We start from the raw sequence: 20,930 nt of genomic DNA on the forward strand, positions 1-20,930 counted from the left end.
GAGGATGTTGCCTGGTATGGAAGATGCTAGCCATGAAGAGAGGTTGAGTAGGTTAGGATTGTTTTCATTAGAAAAAAGGAGATTGAGGAGGGACCTGATTGAGGTCTATAAAATCATGAAGGGTATACACAGGGTAGATAGAGATAAGCTTTTTCCCAGGGTGAAGGATTCAATAACGAGAGGTCATGCGTTCAAGATGAGAGGTGAAAATTTTTAAGGGGAATACACGTGGCAAGTATTTTACACAGAGGTTGGTGGGGGTCTGGAACGTGTTGCCAGCAGGCACGGTAGATTCATTTAAGATGCGTCTGGACAGATGTGTGAGTAGGTGGGGAGCAGAGGGATACAGACGCTTAGGAATTGGGCAACAGGTTTAGACAGTGGATTTGGATCGGCTCAGGCTTGGAGGGCCGAAGGGCTTGTTCCTGGGCTGTAAATTTTCTTTGTTCTTTGTTCTCTAATAGGTGATTTGGCCCAGCAGGGCTGGTCTATGATTCGATAAAGTCAGGACCAATCTGGTTACAATCTCAGCTCCACTTTCCTGTTGGCACCTCCCATAGACTTCGATATCCTGTTGATCGAGAATCTGTCTGACAGCGCTTTGACTAAATTCAAACAATCATCAATCAAACTGTACAGAGTAAACTAATAGAACTGCGAGTTCCCATGTCTCTGGGATCATCCTAGGATCTTAAAACAGGTTGATAGTGAGTTAATAGATTTGTCAGTGTTAATTTTCCAAACACTTCTTGATTCAGGAAAGATTAATTTGAACTGGAAAGTAGAAAACACAAGCTTTTTATTCAAGATGGTAGAGAGGTAGAAATCAGAAATCTGTAGGCTAGTTAGTAGTTGTGGGAAATGTGTCAGAACTGTTCGTTAAGCAGTGTACTTTGAAAACTCAAGATAACCAGAACGAGTGAACATGGTTTTGTGAAAGGGAAATCATGTTTAACTAATCTATTGGAGTTCTTTGATGGAGTAACATGCTCTGTGAGTAAAGGGGAGCCCGTAGATTTACTTGGATTTCTGGAAGATATTTGATAAAGTGTCACATCAATGGTTATTGAGCAAAATGAAAGCTCATGGTCTAGAGGTAAAAATATTCACACGGATAGGAGATTGACTGATAGAAAACAGTGAGTATGTATAAATGGATCTTTGCCTAATTGATAGGAAATGGTGAGTGGTGTCTGCAGGGGCGAGTACTGAGCCTCAATGTTTTACGATTTAAATCAGTCATTTGAACGAAGGCACGTGATAATGTCCGTACCCCCTGAACCGAGAGGCCCAAGTTCATAATCCCACCTCTTCCAGAATGTGTAATAACAAAGATTAGAAAAATGGGTGAGGTAAATACATAGTAACAAAATTTACAGATGACACTGAGACAGATGGGAAAGTACGTTGTCTAGAAAACATAGAGCCATAAAGCACAGAAACAGACCCTTCAGTCTAACCAGTCCATGCTGAACATCATCCCAAACTAAACTATTCCCACCTGCCTGCTCCTGGCCCATATCCCACAGAACCCTTCCTATTCATGTACATACCCAAATGTCATATCACTAACAGATATCGATAGATAGATTGATTGAGTGGCAAAAATCAGTCAGATTGAGTATAATGTGGGAAAATGTGAAGTCATTAACTTTGGCAGGAAGAATGCAAAAAAAGGGCCCGACTTAAATGGAGGACGACTTGCAGAACTCTAAGGTGCAGAGGTTTCAGGTGTTCTAGTGCATGAACCACAGATGTTTGTCTGCAGGTACTGCATATAATCAAGAAGGTTAATGAAATTCTGTTATTTATTATGAGAGGAATCACACATAAAAGTGAAAATGTTGTGCTTTCGTTGCACCTAGCATTGGTGAAACCGCATCTAAAACAGTGTTTGCAGTTTTGGTGTTCTTATTTGAAGAAGGATGTGAATGTATTGAAGAAAATGCAGAGATGGTTTACGAGATTGATACCTGGAATGAATGGATTACTTTGTGAGGAAACGTTGGACAGACTGAACTTGTGTCCACTGGAGATGAGAAGAGTTTGATGTAGCTTGATGGAACCGTGTACGACCCTGGTCTTGATAAGGTGGATGTGAAAAGGCTGTTTCCTCCTCTGGGCCAATCCAGACCCCAGGGCCACTGTTTTAAAATCTGACCATTTAGGTCAGAAATGAGAAGAATTCCTTCCTCTCTGAAACTTGTGTAACTTTAAAACTGTCTCTCTCAAAAAGGCGATAGGCGAGGGACATAAATTATTTTTAAGGCAGATGTTGATAGATTCATGTAAGGCGGTGGGGGTCAACAGTTATTGGGAGATGGGAATATGGAATTTGAAATACAAACAGATCAGCCCATGATTTTGGACAATGTGGAACTGGGATGAGGGGCTAAATAGTCTATTTCTGCTCCTATTTCATATGCTGGGATGTTCATTTTATGTTTTATCTTTGAAGTGGCTCCTTATCAAGAGCCTTTTGGAAATTGAAGTACACCTTATCCACAACTTCTCCTTTATTCACCTTATTTGTTACTGCTCATATCATGCAGGGAGAGACCGGAAAGTATTTTTAACAGATCTGTTTGTAGCCAGTGCCAACCCTGTGGAGCACTGTGTGTGCATGTGCACAGTCAATGTGTTGCTGCTCAACTCACTCCCACAGCAAAGATCTGGGCATTATCTATAAGATCACTGGGGCCAGAGAAATAGATATACATCTGGGAGGAATGGTGCTTGGAAGAAAATTCAGAGAGCAATTACTACAACCATTGCACGTTTGATTTGAAAACATACCTGAGTCCAGGAAAATAGCTGTGTAACAGATGCTGGGGTATGCTGGGGTATAGTCTCTGAAAACATCATCCTGCAGAATGGAATGTGTTGTCTAGAAAACATAGAGCCATAAAGCACAGAAACAGGTTTCTGAGTGAGGGTTTGCTCCCCACACCCTTACCTTGGGGCCATACGTATCTCACTTGGATCCCAGTATCTGGTCCTACGTGCCCTTTTAAAATCCGCCCACCACTGTTCCGGCACAGTTTTAGATTAGATTCCATACAGTGTGGAAACAGGCCCTTTGGCCCAACAAGTCCACAGTGACCCGCCGAAGTGTAACCCACCCAGACCCATTATCCTACATTTATCCCTTCACCTAACACTATGGGCAATGTAGCATGGCCAATTCACCTAACCTGCATATTTTTGGATTGTGGGAGGAAATCAGAGCAAACCCACGCAGACAATGTGCAAACTCCACACAAAGAGTTGCCTGAGGCGGGAATTGAACCCGGGTCTCTGGCACTGCGAGGTAGCAGTGCTAACCACTGTACCACCGTGCCGCCCACTATGGGAATATGAAAATCAGAGCAAAGACCTCTTTGTAAACCACTTCCTTGATATATCCTGCCACCTTCAAAGATCAATGCACTTGCACCCCTGAGCCCCTCAGTTTATGCCCATCTTCAGAAAACAGCGTCACAAAGTCCAGCATTACCACTCCTTAACCCTGCTGCCCCAAAACATCACATCACATTTCTCTTTATTCAAGTCAATCTGCTATTTGTCCACCCATTCTGCTGCACCAGCTACATCACATTGCAAGCAATTTGTATCATCTATATTGTTTGCCATACTTGGTATTGTCAGCAAATGTTAAAATTTCACAATCTAAATTATTTCTAGATTGTACTGAAAAGCCATGTTCCTGACCTTGACCCTTGGAGAACACCCACATAGCACCAACTTTCGGTCCAAAAAGCAAGCATCTACAGTGACTCACTGTTTTCCATCCTTAAACCAATTTTTGAAATCTAATTAGAGACTGACCATCCTATTTCACGAGCCTCAATTTTGCCATACAGTCTTTTACGTGGTAGTCAATCAAATATTTTCTTGTAATCCAAATAAACAGAATCTACCACATTTCCCACATCAATCTTTTCTGTTGCATAAAGAACATCAATAGATGAATTAAAGACAACTACAAATCCACCTTGACTAACTCAAATCTGTCCAAGTTCTTTCTGTTGATATTTCTCCTGATTATTGGTTCTCAAATGTTACACATTATTGCTCTTTGACTGTGAGTTCATTAACAGACTGTTTTAGTATGACTTATAAATGACAAACAACAGGGAACAATGTGGATTTGAAAGCAATGCTTTCTGAAAGATTGATTTAGTTAGTGAAAACTATTCTTCACCGTTGCCAAGCCACTAACTTGTATATAAGGCAAAATAAATACATAGTGAAACCAGCCTTGGAATATTGTGATAGATCACTCTGTTAAAACTGAGGTCACCCTGATTCATCGTCATTTTTCATGTGAACGTACTTGACAATTTCCCGAAGGAATAGTTTGAACGATGGCAAAACTACTGTTATATCATGGGATTTCACATAAAGAGAAAAACAAAATAATTATGTCACTAGAAACATCTTTAGCTCATAGGTTGAAATGTATCCAACTTGTTACATTTTCATTGCTATGATTCCAGCTGTTGGCAACACTGGACAAGTCAGATTGCAGAGCAGGACTAGGTTAGATTGTTTAGTTGTTCTTTTTGCTTACTGTGGATGTTAGTCACGAAAAGAGGCTGTCTATGTACATTTTTCCAAGAGAACATGAATTTATTAAACAAAGGGAAAACTATATATGATGTACTAGACAAAACTACCAGAATAATCCCATCTCAAATATCAGAAAGAAAATATACATCCTTTTCCTCCCACAATATATTTAGATATTCAAGCCACAGTGAATAGTCACCCCTATCTTCAAGCTAAAGCCTCTTGCTCATTGGGCTCAATTGTAATCACTTTCCTCATGGCAAATATCCACTCAATGCTATTTTCTTCAGTTAGTACTTCCCCCGAGAGCCTTAAATAGACTGCAACTCAGCTCACTATTCCTTAACATGGGCTCCCTAACTCATGTCTTCAACAGCCTTGTGGGATTTGTTGCTCAGACATGCCCACAGACACCTGTGTCTGGTATGTTCTCCCATTGACTTCGGTATATCTCAGGACTCCTCCCCCATCCTGACTGCTAGGGCAACAGCACTTCAGCACCTTTTCTGCTTGATTCTAGTTCTGCTTCCTTCTCCCTCTCTCTGTGAGTCGCAAAATGCCAGTCAACGCTGCCAATGATCCTTCCAGGTAACATGCTGATTATTTAACTAAAATTGCACTTATAAATGCTGGCTTAAATTTGCTGTTTAAAATAATATCCTGACACTTTGATAATAAAAAGCTTGACTTTCACAGAACTGAACATTAAGATTGAGTTTTCCTCCACTTTACAACTCAGGTTAACTAATAACGCTAATTTTATAAATCTCCATCACATTATATATAGTTATAAAAATATAACTGTACTAACTAGGCCAATAAACATTTCTTAACAAGAATGTTCACTCTTCTGTATTGAGACTTCTAAATTTAAGTTTGCTCTTTAAAAATATTTTGTCCTGGAGTTTTCCTCCTGCAAAAGACAATTTTAAATTATTGCAAAATGTGAATTGCTTTTGAACACGAATCAAAAGCCTGCACTGTTTCACAGAAAAGCTGACCTAAACTGGACAAGAATCAAAGGTTTCAGTGGCAGAGTCAGAACTTACTCCGACAGTCTGGTTTGAAGAATGTCTTAAGAGAGGAGTCAGATGGAGTGAGAAATGGGTATAGGCCAGAAATCCTGCAACTTGTGGTACAGACAGCTCAACACAGACAGAAAGAGCAAGGGTGATGCGAGCTGGAGATATACAAGCAATTGACCTACTTCAACTAGTAGGTCCTTAAGGAAGAGATTGGGAGCCGTGGGGCCATGAGCAAACATGAAGATGAGAATTATAAACTAGAGACTTGGATGGGGTTGGCTCTGAAAACCTGCCTCACCAGCTGGCATATTGGTTTGCTGTATTCCAGGATCAACAGCTAAAGAGTCATCTACCCAGAGGGAGACAGTGCCCCGGTAGCAGCCTGGGGCTGGGAGGGAGTTTGAGAGGATATGTGCTCGAGGTCAGTTTAAAGGTCCATCCTAGGAGCCAGGCTGGTGAGGGTTTTGCTAATTTAAAATGAAGAGAGTAGATACCAGGGCTCACCCGCACTCTCTCAGTGTAGACTGTTGCTCAGTTGGAGTCACAGGGCCTTGTAATGGCTCTCCAGCTTTAAGAGCTTCCTCACAGCATCAGGCACCTGGGTTCGATTCCAGCCTCGGGTGACTATCTGTGTGGAGTTTGCACATTCTCCCCATGTCAGCATGGGTTTCCGCCTGCAGTGCAGGTTAGGTGGATTGGCCATGCTAAATGTGGGGTTACAGCGATGGGGTGGGGTGCCTTTTGGAGGGTGAGTGCAGATTTGATGGGCCGAATAGTCTCTGTCTGGACTGTAGAGATTCCATGAGATCAGATAGTAACTGGGGAGCTGGGGCGGAGTTGTTGACAAAGTGAAGAAGGAGTTTGTTACACATGTGAAGACCATGGTTTCAATCTCACAATGCTCAGCTCGACCAAGACTGGATGTTAGAAAGGTGGCCTGTAAACACCAAGGCAAGGGGGGGTCCTCTGAGATAGAATCCTTACAGTGTGGAAACAGACCATTTGGCCCAACAAATCCATCCTGACCCTCTGAAGAGTATCCCACCTGACCCTACTGTTCGCCTACTACTCTACCTGATTAAGGCACCTAGCCTACACATCTCGGGAAAACTATGGACAATTTAGCATGGCTAATCCACCTGACCTGCTTATCCTTGGATTGTGTGAGGAAACCACAGCACCCAGAAGAAGCCCAAGCAGACATGGGGAGAATGTGCAAACTCCACACAGACAGTTGCCTGAGGCTGGAATTGAACCTGGGCCTCTGGTTCTGTGAGACAACAACGCTAGCCACTGAGCCACTGTGCTGCCCTGCACGAACATAGAACATAGAAAAATAGAAAAATACAGTGCAGTACAGGCCCTTTGGCCCTTGATGTTGCCGATCCAAGCCCACCTAACCTACACTAGCCCACTATCCTCCATATGCTTGTCCAATGCCCGTTTAAATGCCCATAAAGAGGGAGAGTCCACCACTGCTACTGGCAGGGCATTCCATGAACTCACGACTCACTGAGTAAAGAATCTACCCCTAACATCTGTCCTATACCTACCACCCCTTAATTTAAAGCTATGCCCCCTCATAATAGCTGACTCCATACGTGGAAAAAGGAGTCACCATGTTGCCCTGCAGTGAGCCACCATACCGATGTGGAAGTAATTGATCTTGAGTCATAAATGTTATGGCTATTCAGTGATTCATAAATTCATACGGTGCAGAAAAGGCCCTTTGGTCCATCAAGTCTGCACTGACAATAACAACCACTAAATGTGCGCTAATCCCAATTTCCTGCACTTGTCCTTGAATGTTATGATATCTGAAGCACTCACCCAAATATTTTTTAAAGGTTGTAAGATTTCCAGCCTCCACTACCTTCATGGGCAGTGAATTCCAGATTCCCACCATCCTCTGAGTGAAAATGTTTTTTTTCTCAAATTCCCTCTGAATCTCCTGCCCCTTACCCTAAAACTATGCGGTCTTGTGATTAACCCCTTAACCAAAGGGAAAAGCTGCTCTCTATTCACTCCATCCATCCTCCTCGCAATCTTATAATCAGTCTAGCTCTGTTGGCTGGATTGTTGGTTTACAAAGCATGAAACCAACAGCGTGGGTTCAATTCTTGTCACCGGTTTGTGGTTATAAAGAAGGACTCTCCTTCTCAACCTCTCCCCTCTTTTGAGGTTTGGTGGTCCTCAGGTTAAATCACCACCAGTCACCTCGCTCTAATGAGAGAGCAGCCCCTATGATCTGGTAACGCTATGGTGACACAACTCCTCACAATCTTATACAGCTCAATAACGTCACCACTTGGTCTTCTTTGTTCTAAAGAAAACAATCCAAGCCTATCTAGTCTCTCCGTATACCTTCATTTCTCCATCCCAGGAGACATTGGAGTCAACTTCCTCTATACCCCTTTCCAGTGCTACTTCCTGTAGGAAGGTGACTGAAACTGCCCACAGTACTCCAGCTGTTGGCCTGACTGATGATCTGTACAACTCCAACATTACCACCTTGTCCTTAAACCCCGTGCTACGACTGATGAAAGTAAGTGCCCCACGTGCCTGCTTAACTATCCGATTCATGTGCTCTACTGTGAATAATTACGCTAAGATCCCTCTGTTCCTCTGAGCTACCCAGTGCCCTCCCATTCATTAAATATTCCTTCATCTTGTTTTTTCTTCCAAAGTGCATCACCTCATACATATCAGGGTTAAATACTATCTTCCACTGGTCTGCCCGTCTGACCAACCCACCTATATCTTCCTGTAAACCTACAAACATTCATCTCAATGGGATGAAGGGTGTCTAAACCCCAGTCCCAAACAATTAATCTATCAAATACATTCCATTTGAAGAACCATAACTTTATTTCGGGGAGGCGATGGCGTAATGATATTATCATGACATTACTAATCCAAAATGTCAGTCATGTTCGGGGAACAGGGTTTGAATCTTGCCTTTAAAAATGGAGGAATTTGAATTTAATGGAAATCTAGAATTAAGAGCCTAATGATGATTATAAAACCACAGTTGATTGTTGGAAACACCTCTCTGGGCCATTGACGTCCTTTAGGGAAGGAAACCTGACCTGGACTGGCCTACATGTGACCCCAGACTCACAGCAATGCCCTCTGGGTAATAACACATGGACAGTAAATGCTGGCCCAGCCAGTAATGTCCAAAAAGAAAAACAGAAAAGGAGAGCAGTTTAAAGTTGGGGTTTAGATCATGGGAAACCTCTCAGAATCTAGAATTTCAGATAAAGTAGCTCAGTACTTTAAACTCCATTCGTCTATTAGGGTGAAGCATGGGTTGGTTGAAGTCAAACTGTGGTTTCATAATTTAAAATTCTGGTGAAGTTGGCAGCAGAGTAAGCTGCCCCAGCTGAAGTACCAACACTCGCCAGCAAATCTTCCTCTTCCTGCTGTTTTTCTTCACCCACCCCCCCAACTTTCAACTTCTTAAAGTACCCTGCCTAGAGGGGATGGAGAACACAGTCTAGGACCAGCCTGCTGCAGGATGTGAGTCGTGACTGGAGCCCGGACCGGGAGCAGAGTGAACACAGGCCGGAGCCCAGAGTGGGAGCAGAGTGAACATAGGCCGGAGCCCAGAGTGGGAGCAGAGTAAGCACAGGCCGGAATCCAGAGTGGGAGTAGAGTGAGCACAGGCCGGAATCCAGAGTGGGAGTAGAGTGAACACAGGCCGGAATCCAGAGTGGGAGCAGAGTGAACACAGGCTGGAGCCCAGAGTGGGAGCAGAGTGAGCACAGGCTGGAATCCAGAGTGGGAGCAGAGTGAGCACAGGCCGGAGCCTGGAGCGGGAGCAGAGCAAGTCCAGGCCGTAACCTGGGATCGAGTCACAGGCTGGAGCCAGGAGTAGAAGCAGAGAAAGCGAAAGCTGGTGCCCAGAGCAGGAGCAGGGAAAGCATAGGCCAGAGCCTGGAGCTGGAGCAGAGTGAGCACAGGCCAGAGCCCGGAGTGGGAGCAGAGTGTACACAGGCCGGAGCCAGGAGTGGGAGCAGAGTGAGCACAGGCTGGGGCCTGGAGTGGGAGCGGAATGAGCACAGGCCAGATCCTGGAGCTGGAGCAGAGTGAACAAGGGCTGGAGCCCGGAGTGGGAGCAGAGTGAGCACAGGCCGGAGCCCAGAACGGGAGCAGAACGAGCCCAGGCTGTGACCTGGGATTGTGTCACAGGCCGGAGCCTGGAGTAGAAGCAGAGAAAGCAAAAGTTGGTGTCCAGAGCAGGAGCAGAGAAAACACAGGCTGGAGCCTGGAGCTGGAGCAGAGTGAACACAGGCCGGAGCCCAGAGTGGGAGTAGAGTGGGCACAGGCTGGAGCCCAGAGCGGGAGCAGAGCGAGCACAGTCTTAAGCCTGGAATGTGAAGATAGTGAGCACAGGCCGAAGCCCGGAGCGGGAGCAGTGCGAGCACAGGCCGGAGACTGGAGCAGGAGCAGAGTGAGCCCAGGCCATGACCTGGGATCAAGTCACAGGTCGAAGCCTGGAGTAGAAGCAGAGAAAGCAAAAGCTGGTGCCTAGAGCAGGAGCAGAGAAAACACAGGCCGGAGCCCGGAGTGGGAGCAGAACGAGTACAGGCTAGCCAGGGGGACAAGTCCTGGAGGTCAGTCTGGGACTGAGGCAGCAAGGCCTCGTGTTCTGAAGTCCAGCAGGACAGACTCAGTGGAAGAGTACTATCACTTGAGTACTCTGAAGACACTTCTTATTCTTATTCTGGACTTTAAACCTCTGTATTCCCATGTTTGCCTATTTTTCATTTTACGATTTCTATTCTGTAACAACACTTGTATCTGTACTGAGGTACCCTGCACCGAAGGTGGCACCAAGAGGCAATATTACAAACATTCCATTGCACCCATTCAAGTGCATGTCATAATGAAGACCATTCTATTTTATTCTGAAAGGCTCTTTCAAAAAGAACACTGATTAAATATATCAGATGTACGCAGACATGCTTTCAATGCAGTACTGAGAGAGTGCTGTTTTGTCAGAGAGTCTGTCTCAATGAGGCATTAGACCAAGGCCCATATGAGATCCCATTGCATTATTTAAAGAAGTTCTCACCAATGGTTAGTCCATGAGCACTAACAGTGATGTGAAATTGTCTCAAACCATGATCACTGTTACATTAAAACATTTTGAAATGTAACGGGAGATTTGTCCCTTTTGAATCAAGGCCTATCAGCCCTGCCTCCACTTGCTTTCCAGTTGGACTCTTTTATCAAATGGGCACACGAGAAGCAATTCTCCGGTCCCTGGTATCCAACTAGTTTCTTTAATCTTTACCCAGAGTCTCCACTGGACTCCATATAACCAGAGTTACTTGGTTCCTGCTTTGAGCTCAACTCCCAACTGCCCTCTGAAGTGGCATTCTCTTTGATTGTGTCAAAACCAACAGCGGCAGAAGATCGACCATCACAAATTGTTGGAGTGGGCAGCTCAAGTTGGGCAACAAATACCCGCTTCAATCAACATGAGAATATTGCAAACAGAGATAATATTGAAGGAATGGAAATCAGAAATGGTCAGCCTTTGACCATCAGTTTTTTTGCGACTGAGAATTACATTTTGTACAGGAGGCAGCCTCCTTGTGTAAGAAACACAGAAAGGGTGGCATGGTGGCTCAATGGTTAGCACTGCTGCCTCACAGTGACAGGGACCTGGGTTCGATTCCAGCCTCAGGTGACTGTCTGGCGTTTAGACATTGTCTGCATGGGTTTGCTCCAACACATGGGTTCGATGAATGGGCTATGTTAAATTGCTCATTGTGTTCAGGGATGTGTAGGCTAGATGCATTAGTCAAGAGAAATGTAGAGCAAAAGGGAATGGGTCTGGGTGGGATACTCTTCAGAGGGTCAGTGTTGGGCCAAATGGCCTGTTTCTACATTGTAGGGATTCTAATGGTAGAGTACGTAATCAGAAATATTGATTAAAATGGTGTTTATTACAGGATACTATTGAGTAAAGAGGGTTTGCTATATTTTACAGGACTTTAATGACCCCTTGGTTGGAACTGTGTTAAATTTTGGTTTCCCTACCTAAGGACAAATATATGTGTCCTAGAGAGAGTTTAAAAAGGTTCGTTAGATGGATTGCTGGGATGACAGGGCTGCCTATGAGGACAGAAGGAATCTCTGCAGTTTCAAAGACTGGAAGGTAATCTCATTGAGAGGGGTTTGTCAGCTTTACACTGACGGATTGTTTTCTTTGGCCTGGAGAGTCTAGAACTAAGGACATAGCCTCAGAATAAGACTCTCTCAGACTGTGATGAGAAAGTAGCTGGAGAAATGTGAATCATTTAGAATTCTCCTCCAAGGTGGGTTGAGAATGTTCAGTCACTGAGTTTATTTAAGGTCAAGATAGGCAGATTTTTGGATGCTAAGGAAATCAAGGTGAGGGATTGGGTGGAAAAATGAAGTTGATTTTGAAGATCAGATATTCAATGACAAAGCGAAGTGATCCCTCCAGCTTTCATGGCTTAGATTCTTACATTAGATTGTGAGGTCATTTTCAGTCGACCTCATTTTCTAGTGAGCAGTTCACATCAGCACAGAGGGACTGCAAAGCTGAGGGTTTTATATTTCTTTGAGAGTTTCACGTGAATTGCCAAATCCAAAAGTACAGGAGACCACCCAGCTGAGTCGCTGCATGCCACAAGTCATGTACAATGGCCCTGGACCATTCCCAATTTAAAACCTTGTGTGATTCCTCCCTGGCCCCTCCAGTGAAATCCCAGGACATCAATCAGAATCCCATGACTCAGCCCAGCTCATTTACAGCAATGTGTGTGCCAGACCAGTACAGGGCCCACCATGTTCCAGAGAGTGGCTTACAGACATGTGTGATCCAGATTTCCATTGAGATTGGGCCTGTGCACACAGATTGGCCACAAACCAAGTTAGGCACACAGCCACAGGAGCAGGGAATGGATACAGCACAAATAGAGGCCATTCATCCCATACACTTAACAGGATGAACACATTTGCAACACTGAGCCATTGGACATTTGTAACATTGAAAAGGACTATTCAACCATTATCTGCATGACAGATTCCTGCACAAACATTTTAGATAAGAACGCTCTCACTAGTTCTTTCCTTTGAGTCCTGAAATTGTTTCTCCTCAAGTGCTTATCCATTTCCATTTTGACAGTTGTGGCTGAATCTACAACGCTCTTTCAGGTAGTATTTTCCAGACTGGAAGGACTTCCTACATAGAACTGAATTTTTTGTTATGGTCTCATTTTCCCTCAGGCCAACCAGTTTATATCTGTGTCCTTGATTATTGAGCCAATGGAATCTGTTTCTACCTGGTAATTCTAACAAGCCCCATCATGATTTTGAAGAGTGAGGAAATCTCCCCTCAACCCTCTGTTCTCTGAGGAAAGGACCCTCACCTTCTCCATTTATCCTTGGGATGGAGGTCCCTTATCCATGGAACCATCCTCAGGAACTTTATCTGCACCTTTTCTATTGCCTTCCTAAAGTGTGGTGACCCGTCCTGGGCACAATAAGTAGAATTCTCTCACAGGCTTCTGGACGTTATTAGTGAGACCCAATACACTTACCAGGAGTCAGACTGGCAGAGCTATTTCTGCAGTGGTGCCCTCCTAACTGGCTGTCTCCAAGCTCAATGACCAATAAACTTCTGAGAATCGATGGCTTAAAAGCCTTTGGGAAGTGTTGATATGACTCACACACACACATGCACACACAAACCCCAACCCTATCATGCACACTCACACACATTCATCCATACATTTGCACACACAGACACAAGCACTCACACACACACGTGCACACATGCTTATACGCATATGCATGATGTTCTCACATGCACAAACACTCACACTTGTACACACAAACGTTCAATCTCACATATACACAATTTCATACACACATGCAAACACAAACTCACACACACACACAAAAACTCACAAAGCACACATAAATGATTTCTCACACACAAACACTCTCTCACATTCACATACGTGCACTCACAAATTCTCACACATTTCCAAAGAGAAAAACACACACAAAAACTCTCACACACATGTTCACACAAACACACAAGCAATCTCTCTCACACACAAACACACACAGGCACATGGATACACAAACGTGATTTCACACGTATGTGTACACACATCACACAAATCCCCACATATAAACACTCCCTCACATACAGGTGCACACACAAAAACACAGACATACAAAAATGTTCTCTCACATATGCTTGCATGTACATACGCATACTTACACAAGCACACTCAAGCAAACCACTTATGTGCTCACTTGCATATACAAGGTATCACCCAAAAATGCATGCTTGCTCATGTACACATTAACATTTGAATACACACTCTCATGACTGACATTTGGGAGGAGTGGTGGAGACCCCAGAAAGGAGAAAGCTTCTCGCAGGAGCGAAGTTGCTGGGCCTGAGGGCAGGATTCTAATGTTCCACATGAGGTAAACTGCTTCTTTGACAAAGCTTTCGGATTTCTGTTCTAAAATATCTCCACTCATCAGCGTCAAATTTAGTTTGACAATACCTCTTGCTTATTAACATTCAAGATGCTATATGGATGCAAGTTCATACAATCTGCCAAATGGATTGCATAATAAGGATGAGTAGTTAATGGTTCTCCAGATTTTGGGTTTGCGGTGTTATGTGCTGAAGCGACAGTCTGCCTCAGGATTGCTGACTCAGGAACTGCAGTGTTGTGCCATTGGCTGCTGCCCCTGATTGCCCCCTGGTGGTTCTGCTGGAAATTGCATGTGAGAGCCACGAGCTGCTGAGAATTGGATGAGGGTCAGGCTTGGGTCTGAGTGATGGCTTGCCAGCAACCATAATCTCAGTTCCCATATTTAAAATGGCCAATTAGATTAGCGACCAGTCTGGAAATGTATGGCAGAAATTTCATAAATGGAACAATTCAGAATGGAGGCCGGAGGCCTGAGAGAGTTACCTGCCTGCAGAGGGAGCAAAGATCAAATGAGAGGTTGATAAGTTATTAGATCATAAGACTATAACAGATAGGAGCAGAGTTAGGCCAGTTGGCCCATCAAATCTGCTTTGCCATTCGATCAGCGCCTTCTCCCCTTTGATTCCTTTACAAATCAATCCCTTTCTCAAATATACTCAATGATTTGGCCTCCACAGCCTTTTACAACAATAAGTTCCACAGTGCGGCGCTGTGTCTCAGTGGTTAGCATTGCTGTCTCACAGCACCAGAGGTGTCTCCGTGCATTCCTCTGGGTGCTCTGGTTTCTTCCCACAGTCCAACGATGTGCAGGTTAGGTAGATTGACCATCCTAAATTGCCCATTGTCCAGGGACATGCAGGCGCGATGGATTGGTAATGGGAAAATGCAAGGTTACAGGGATAGGGTAGGGGGGTGAGTCTGAGTGGGATGGTCTTGTGGAGGGTCAGTGTGGACTCGAAGGGCCAAATGGCCTGCTTCCACATTGTGGGGATTCTATGATTCACAAATTCCCCACCAAGTGTCTGAAGAAATTCCTCTTCATCTCAGTTCTAAAAGTTGTCCCTTCATTCTGAGGCTATGCCTTGGGTCCTGGTCTCTCCTAATGCTGGAAACATCTTTTCCACATCCACACTATCCAGGCCTCTTAATATTCTGTAGGTTTCAATCAGATTCCCCCTGCACTCCATCCTCCTAAAGTAGATCAAGTACAACCTAGAATCCTCAGCCACTCCACATATGACAAGCCCTTCACCTCTGGTTCCATTCACCAGTGGAATGGGTCTGGGTAGGATACACTTCGGAGAGTTAATGTGGACTTGTTGGGCCAAATGGCCTGCTTCCACTCTGTAGGGATGCCATGATTCTTGTAAGCCTCCTCTGGGCCCCCTCCAACACCAGCACATCCTTTCTTAGATGTGGGACCTAAAACTGCTCACAAAATTCCAAATACTGTCTGACCAGAGCCTTATACAGCCTCAGCAGTACCTCCCTGCTCTTGTATTCTAGCCCTCTTGAAATGAAAGCTAACATTGCACTTGCCTCCCCAACTGCCAACTGAACGTGTAAGTTAACCTTCGGAGAATCCTGAAATAGGACTCTGAGGCATTTCCCTACTTAGAAAACAGTCTGTGCCCTTATTCTTCCTACCAAAGTGCGTAACCGTACACTTTCCCACATTGTATTCCCTCTGCCTACTCTCCTAACCTGTCAGGTGCTTCTGCAGCCTCCCTGCTACCTCAACACTACCTGGCCCTCCAGCTATCTTTGTGTCATTTGCAACCTTAGCAACAAAGCCCTGTATAATGTGAATAGATTTGGTCGCCATATTGGCTCCTGCGGAACTCCACTACAGCACCAACTACCATCCTGAAAAAAGATCACTTTATCCCTTTTCTCCATCTTTTGCCAGTCAGCCGATTCTCTAACCATCCTCATCTGTCCTTGCCTTGTCCAGGCATCTAATCTAAGAGGTGTAACTGAAATACACTGACTTGTCAAGAACATATTGAAAAGTTTTTATACCCAGCCTCCATTTATATAGATTGTCCTAGATATTTCAGTGTGGCGAGCAGGGAGTGAGGGGCTGTGGGTATTGTTTTTGCCTCTGAACCAGAAGCTCAGGGTTTGGGTCCCATACTAGGGCTTGATGGACAAGATATTGCAGTCATTAAGCAGTCCAACAGGTAGGGGATGAACTTGTAAATTCTTCCAACACAGGCCAAAGTTAGAGAGGGAGAGATCCCTGATCAGCCAAATGATGAGGGAAAAGAATTAGAATCTCTCCAGCCCTAATTATAAGAGTCAAAGAGTGTGGTGTTGGAAAAGCACAGCCAGTCAGGCAGCATCCAAAGGAGCAGGGAATCAACATTTCGAGCATAAGCTCTTCATCAGGAATGTGGTTATGAAGAGCTTGTGCTCGAAGCGTTGACTCTCCTGCTGCTCGGATGCTGCCTGACTGGCTGTGTTTTTTTAGCATCACATTTTTTGACTCTGAACTCCAGCATCTGCAGTCCTCACTTTCTCCTAGCTCTAGCTGTAGCCCCAGACAATGACATGCAAATAGATGTGAAGGTTCCCATGGCAGCTTAGAGTCTTTGAGTGAACTGGAAGATATCAGCATCACTGAGGGAATGCTGCACTGTCAGAGAAGCTGTCTTTTGAGTGGATATCAAATCAAGGCCCATTTCAACTTGGTGTAAAAAATCCCACAGCACTATCTGAAGACGGACAGGGGAAGGTGCTGTCTGTTAAGATAAAATATTAGAGCATAAAAGGTCAAGGGGCAAGTTCGTGAGGGTGTTCAAAATTAACAGAGTTTTTTGCAGAGTATATCAGGAGGAATCATTTCCCTTGACAAGGAACATAAATTTAAAACTATTTAGTGCAGAAATGTGCACAATTACTTTTAATGCTGTAACTCTTTTTAATGGTTGACTGTTCATATAGTTATGGACCAGACCAAACCTCCTCAACATAGTCAGAAGATAGTGTAGACTTTAACTTTTCTCATTTTAAAGATAATGTGAGGTATTACGTTCCAGATGCAATTTGATTGGTCAAACTATCGGATTTAAAGCAAAACACTCGTTATTCATCTGCTTTGTTAAAATACAACAAAAGAAAGAAGGAATTGGAATGACCTAACCCTATTGGAAAACGAACAAAATAATAGATACAGTAACTATTTATAATGAACTGCTTTACTATAGTAACATCCCATAACCACACCCTTGCAAAAGGCAAATTCAGAAAACAGAAAATCTCATATACAACTCCATTAACCCAAGAGGAAGAATATTGAAAGTACTCTAAGAGAGTGTCACAGATGGGAGAGATTTACTGCAGCTTCCAACCCTCCAGCAACAACTGCTGAAAGCTAAAACGAAAACTCCTTGTCCTGTGGGAGCTTGACCCCACCCATTCTGGCTGCTTCTATTGTTCCAGCTTTTAAAAAAATCCAAGGCCTCACACACTATTTATCTAGTGGCTCTGGTAGACAGTTCAGAACCTCTGCCTTAAAACCTCTCTTCAAAAAAAACCAGATCAAAATAAACTCTTAAAGCCACAGCATTATCACAATATGTAGCAGTCGAAGAAAACACTGAAGGTACCTGTTGCTCCAATCGCCTCTGAGGAGTCTCGGCTTCATTGACCAGGATTCTGAAAGGGAATACAGACACTGTTAGATGTCAGAGCTGGAACACAGCCAGAATATCCAGGAGGAGGCAATGGGGAAACTTCGACATTAAGCAAGAACCTTCCTTTTGTTCACTACACAGTCACCACTGAAAAAGGGGTGATTACCAACCAGAGTAGCCATTCCAACAATAGTCCAAATTGAACACCTCACCCACCCCTTGCAAGAGGTTTGGAAAATATATTCAGTTGAAAAAGCAGACTTCTTTTCTTCCATTCATACGAAGTTTCTAAAGGCTGTATTCACTGGAGCAAAGACTTGGATTGAGTTACTCCTCCTTTTAAACACCAACGAGGTAAACTGCCCAGACTTTTGACTTGGAAAATTGTCAACACTTTTTCCTCACGACGGAGGGAGGAGTTGGGTATCCCTCTTCGCTAGATATCAGTTTGGTGGGCAGCTTCACTGTGTGGAGGAAAGGATTTTAGGCCCAGCCCAGTGGCGGCTCTAACCATCCAGCTCTGGATCTGTTTGGAGATGGTTTTCCTGTTACCTTCAGCCAGCCATCACTCGAGTGGCTGGGAAGAGACAACGCCTTAAAGCCTCACATCCAGTAATGAAACTGACTTTCCAAATGTTAAAGAAACTCCTGGGGAGTATCCGTATTGTACATTCCTTGACACCCTGGTCAATATTTATCCCTCAGCCACAAAAATAGGTTAGATGGCCATACAATCCTAACAATGTGGAAAAAGCCATTTGGCCCATCGATGCTTCAAATAGCAACCCACCCTGCCCCATCTCCCTACCCTACCCCAATGACCCCTGCATTTCCCATGGTTAATCAACCCAGCCTGCACATCTTTGGACTATGAGAGGAAACCAGAGAGCACCCACACAAACTCCTAATGGATATTCACCCAAGGGTGGAATCAAACCCAGGTCCCTGGCACTGAGGTAGCAGTGCTAACCACTGAGCCATTGTGACACCCCAGTAGTGTTCACAGGGGTTACTGTGTGCAAGTTGGTTGCCATGTTTCCAATATTGAAAAGTACTTTTTTTAAAGATTAGATTACTTACAGTGTGAAAACAGGTCCTTCAGCCCAACAAGTCCACATCAACCCTCCGAAGAGCAACCCACCCAGACCCATTCCCCTACATTTATCCCTTCACCTAACACTACGGGCAATTTACCATGGCCAATTCACCTAACCTGCACATTTTTGGACTGTGGGAGGAAACCGGAGCATCCGGAGGAAACCCATGCAGACAGGGGGAGAATGTGCAAACTCCACACAGACAGTTGCCTGAGGCGGGAATTGAACCCAGGTCTCTGGTGCTGTGAGGCAGCAGTGCTAACCACTGTGCCACCGTGCTGCCAAATGTCTTCATGTCACAAAGCATGGTATCATATCACAAAATCATGAAAAGCCATATGCAAATACAAATCTCCATTTCAGTCCTGATTCTTTAATGAGCTATAATTCTGCCTTTTGCTTTCGCCTACAGCATCTAAATAAATTGACATCCGCTAACTGATCAACAGACCAATTATAGTTTTGATCAGTCCTGTGTGAGTGAAAAGGACCAGAATGTCCAGGAGGAGGTGGTGCGGTGTGGTCTCATTAGCCTGTTTCTTTCTGACCTACCATTTATCGCGTTTTGTCATTTTATATCAGAGTCAATTCCGACACTCTGCTGTCAATCCCAGAACTGATGAGGTTTCTTCCTGCAGTTACACTGTTTAGATTAGATGGTGAGAAAGGGCAATACAGGACATCAAACAAAGGCGTGCTGGTTGTACATTCACTGCTCACAGTTGTGTTATTTTGATATGTGCTAGGGTTGGAATGCAATCCCACAGATGGAAACATTCCCATCCAATGACCATTGTTTCATGTGTGTGTAGCTATACAGTGAGTGTCAAAATACTGAAGCACTCAGTGCCTAAAGCACTCCATTGTGGAGTAAAGGCCAACTATTCTAAGAGTAACTACTGAGCATGTACATAAATTATCTAAGCCCTCTCTTACTATCTCTTGTGTAGAGTTATGTTCAATAAAGCCTGTGAATGTTCACCCTTGCAACATGGTGACAGCGTTGATGAAACCCACAGATTCTGAGGCAAGTGGCAAGAAGCACCTGAACCCTAACGGGTTGCTGTGGGAGAAGGATATGGTCCAACCCCACCCCCCACCCCCACCCCGCCATCTGAGCACCGAAGTGGGGGTTAAAAACCCAAAAAAACAGCTCAGTGGCATCATGTGGTGGGTGAAGGAATGCCGAGTCTTTTCTGAAAGCAAACCCATTGATTCGAACAACTCATCAATACACACAAAGTAGGACAAATCCAACCCAGAGAATTACTGTCCTATCCCTGCCTACTCTCAATCTTCAAGTTTGGAAAAGGGTCATCGACAGTGCTACCAAAAAGCAATTGCAAAATAATAATCTGCTTAATGACACTCAGTTTTAGTTCCACGAGCACAACTCAGCTCCTGACCTCATTACAGTCTTGGTCCAATCAAGGACAATGAGAGCGGAGATGAGAGAAATTGCCTTTGGCATCAAGGCTGCATTTGACCAAAGGAGCCCGAACAAACCTGGTGTCAGGGGATATCAGCGGAATGCGCTCCACTGGTTGGAGTCATATCCAGCACATAGGAAGCAGGTTGTAATTGTTGGAGGTCAGTCATGTCAGCTCCAGGATATCTCTGCAGGAATTCCTCAGGGTCGTGTCCCTGGCCCAGCCATCTTCAGCTGCTTCATCAATGACCTTCCCTGCATCATAAGCTCCATTTGCAGCAGCTGGAATGGTGAGAGCAAGGACCGGGGGCTGCCGGGAAGGTAAATTCCCCTCTTAAAGATTTACCATGTAAATAGGCGGAGTGAAGGCTCAAAAGGGGTGGACATGGACGCAGACACAGGGATTGCTGGGCACGTTATCTGATATATTCAGGCAGTGGCTGAACCCGAAACGCTACACGCGTAGTGTCTCCATCCCGTCCTCCTCTAACCAAAAAAGAAAGACTGTGTGGGGAGGGTTAGTAAGGTAAGGATTTTCTTAATCTCTTTTGGTAACTTTGAGCAGAGGGGGTGGAGGGGAGGGCAGTCGCAGGCTCCTCCTGCAGGATGTGGGAGATAAGGGTCACCACTACTGTCTCTGCTGACTTCGCCTGTGAGAAGGGCAC

The 20,930-nt window shown here is 44.5% G+C and overlaps 1 protein-coding gene across 1 annotated transcript in view; it reads right to left on the bottom strand.

Annotated features, from left to right (window-relative positions):
- LOC140467067 (uncharacterized) overlaps positions 1–20,930 on the bottom strand; it is a 125,389-nt gene that overhangs the window by 99,717 nt on the left and 4,742 nt on the right. The window contains exon 2 of the mRNA XM_072563127.1: positions 17,713–17,761. Coding sequence (XP_072419228.1) covers positions 17,713–17,761 — 49 coding nt within the window. The remainder of the gene's footprint in view (positions 1–17,712; positions 17,762–20,930) is intronic.

Source organism: Chiloscyllium punctatum, chromosome 45, assembly GCF_047496795.1.
Source record: "Chiloscyllium punctatum isolate Juve2018m chromosome 45, sChiPun1.3, whole genome shotgun sequence".
Lineage (NCBI taxonomy): Eukaryota > Metazoa > Chordata > Chondrichthyes > Orectolobiformes > Hemiscylliidae > Chiloscyllium > Chiloscyllium punctatum.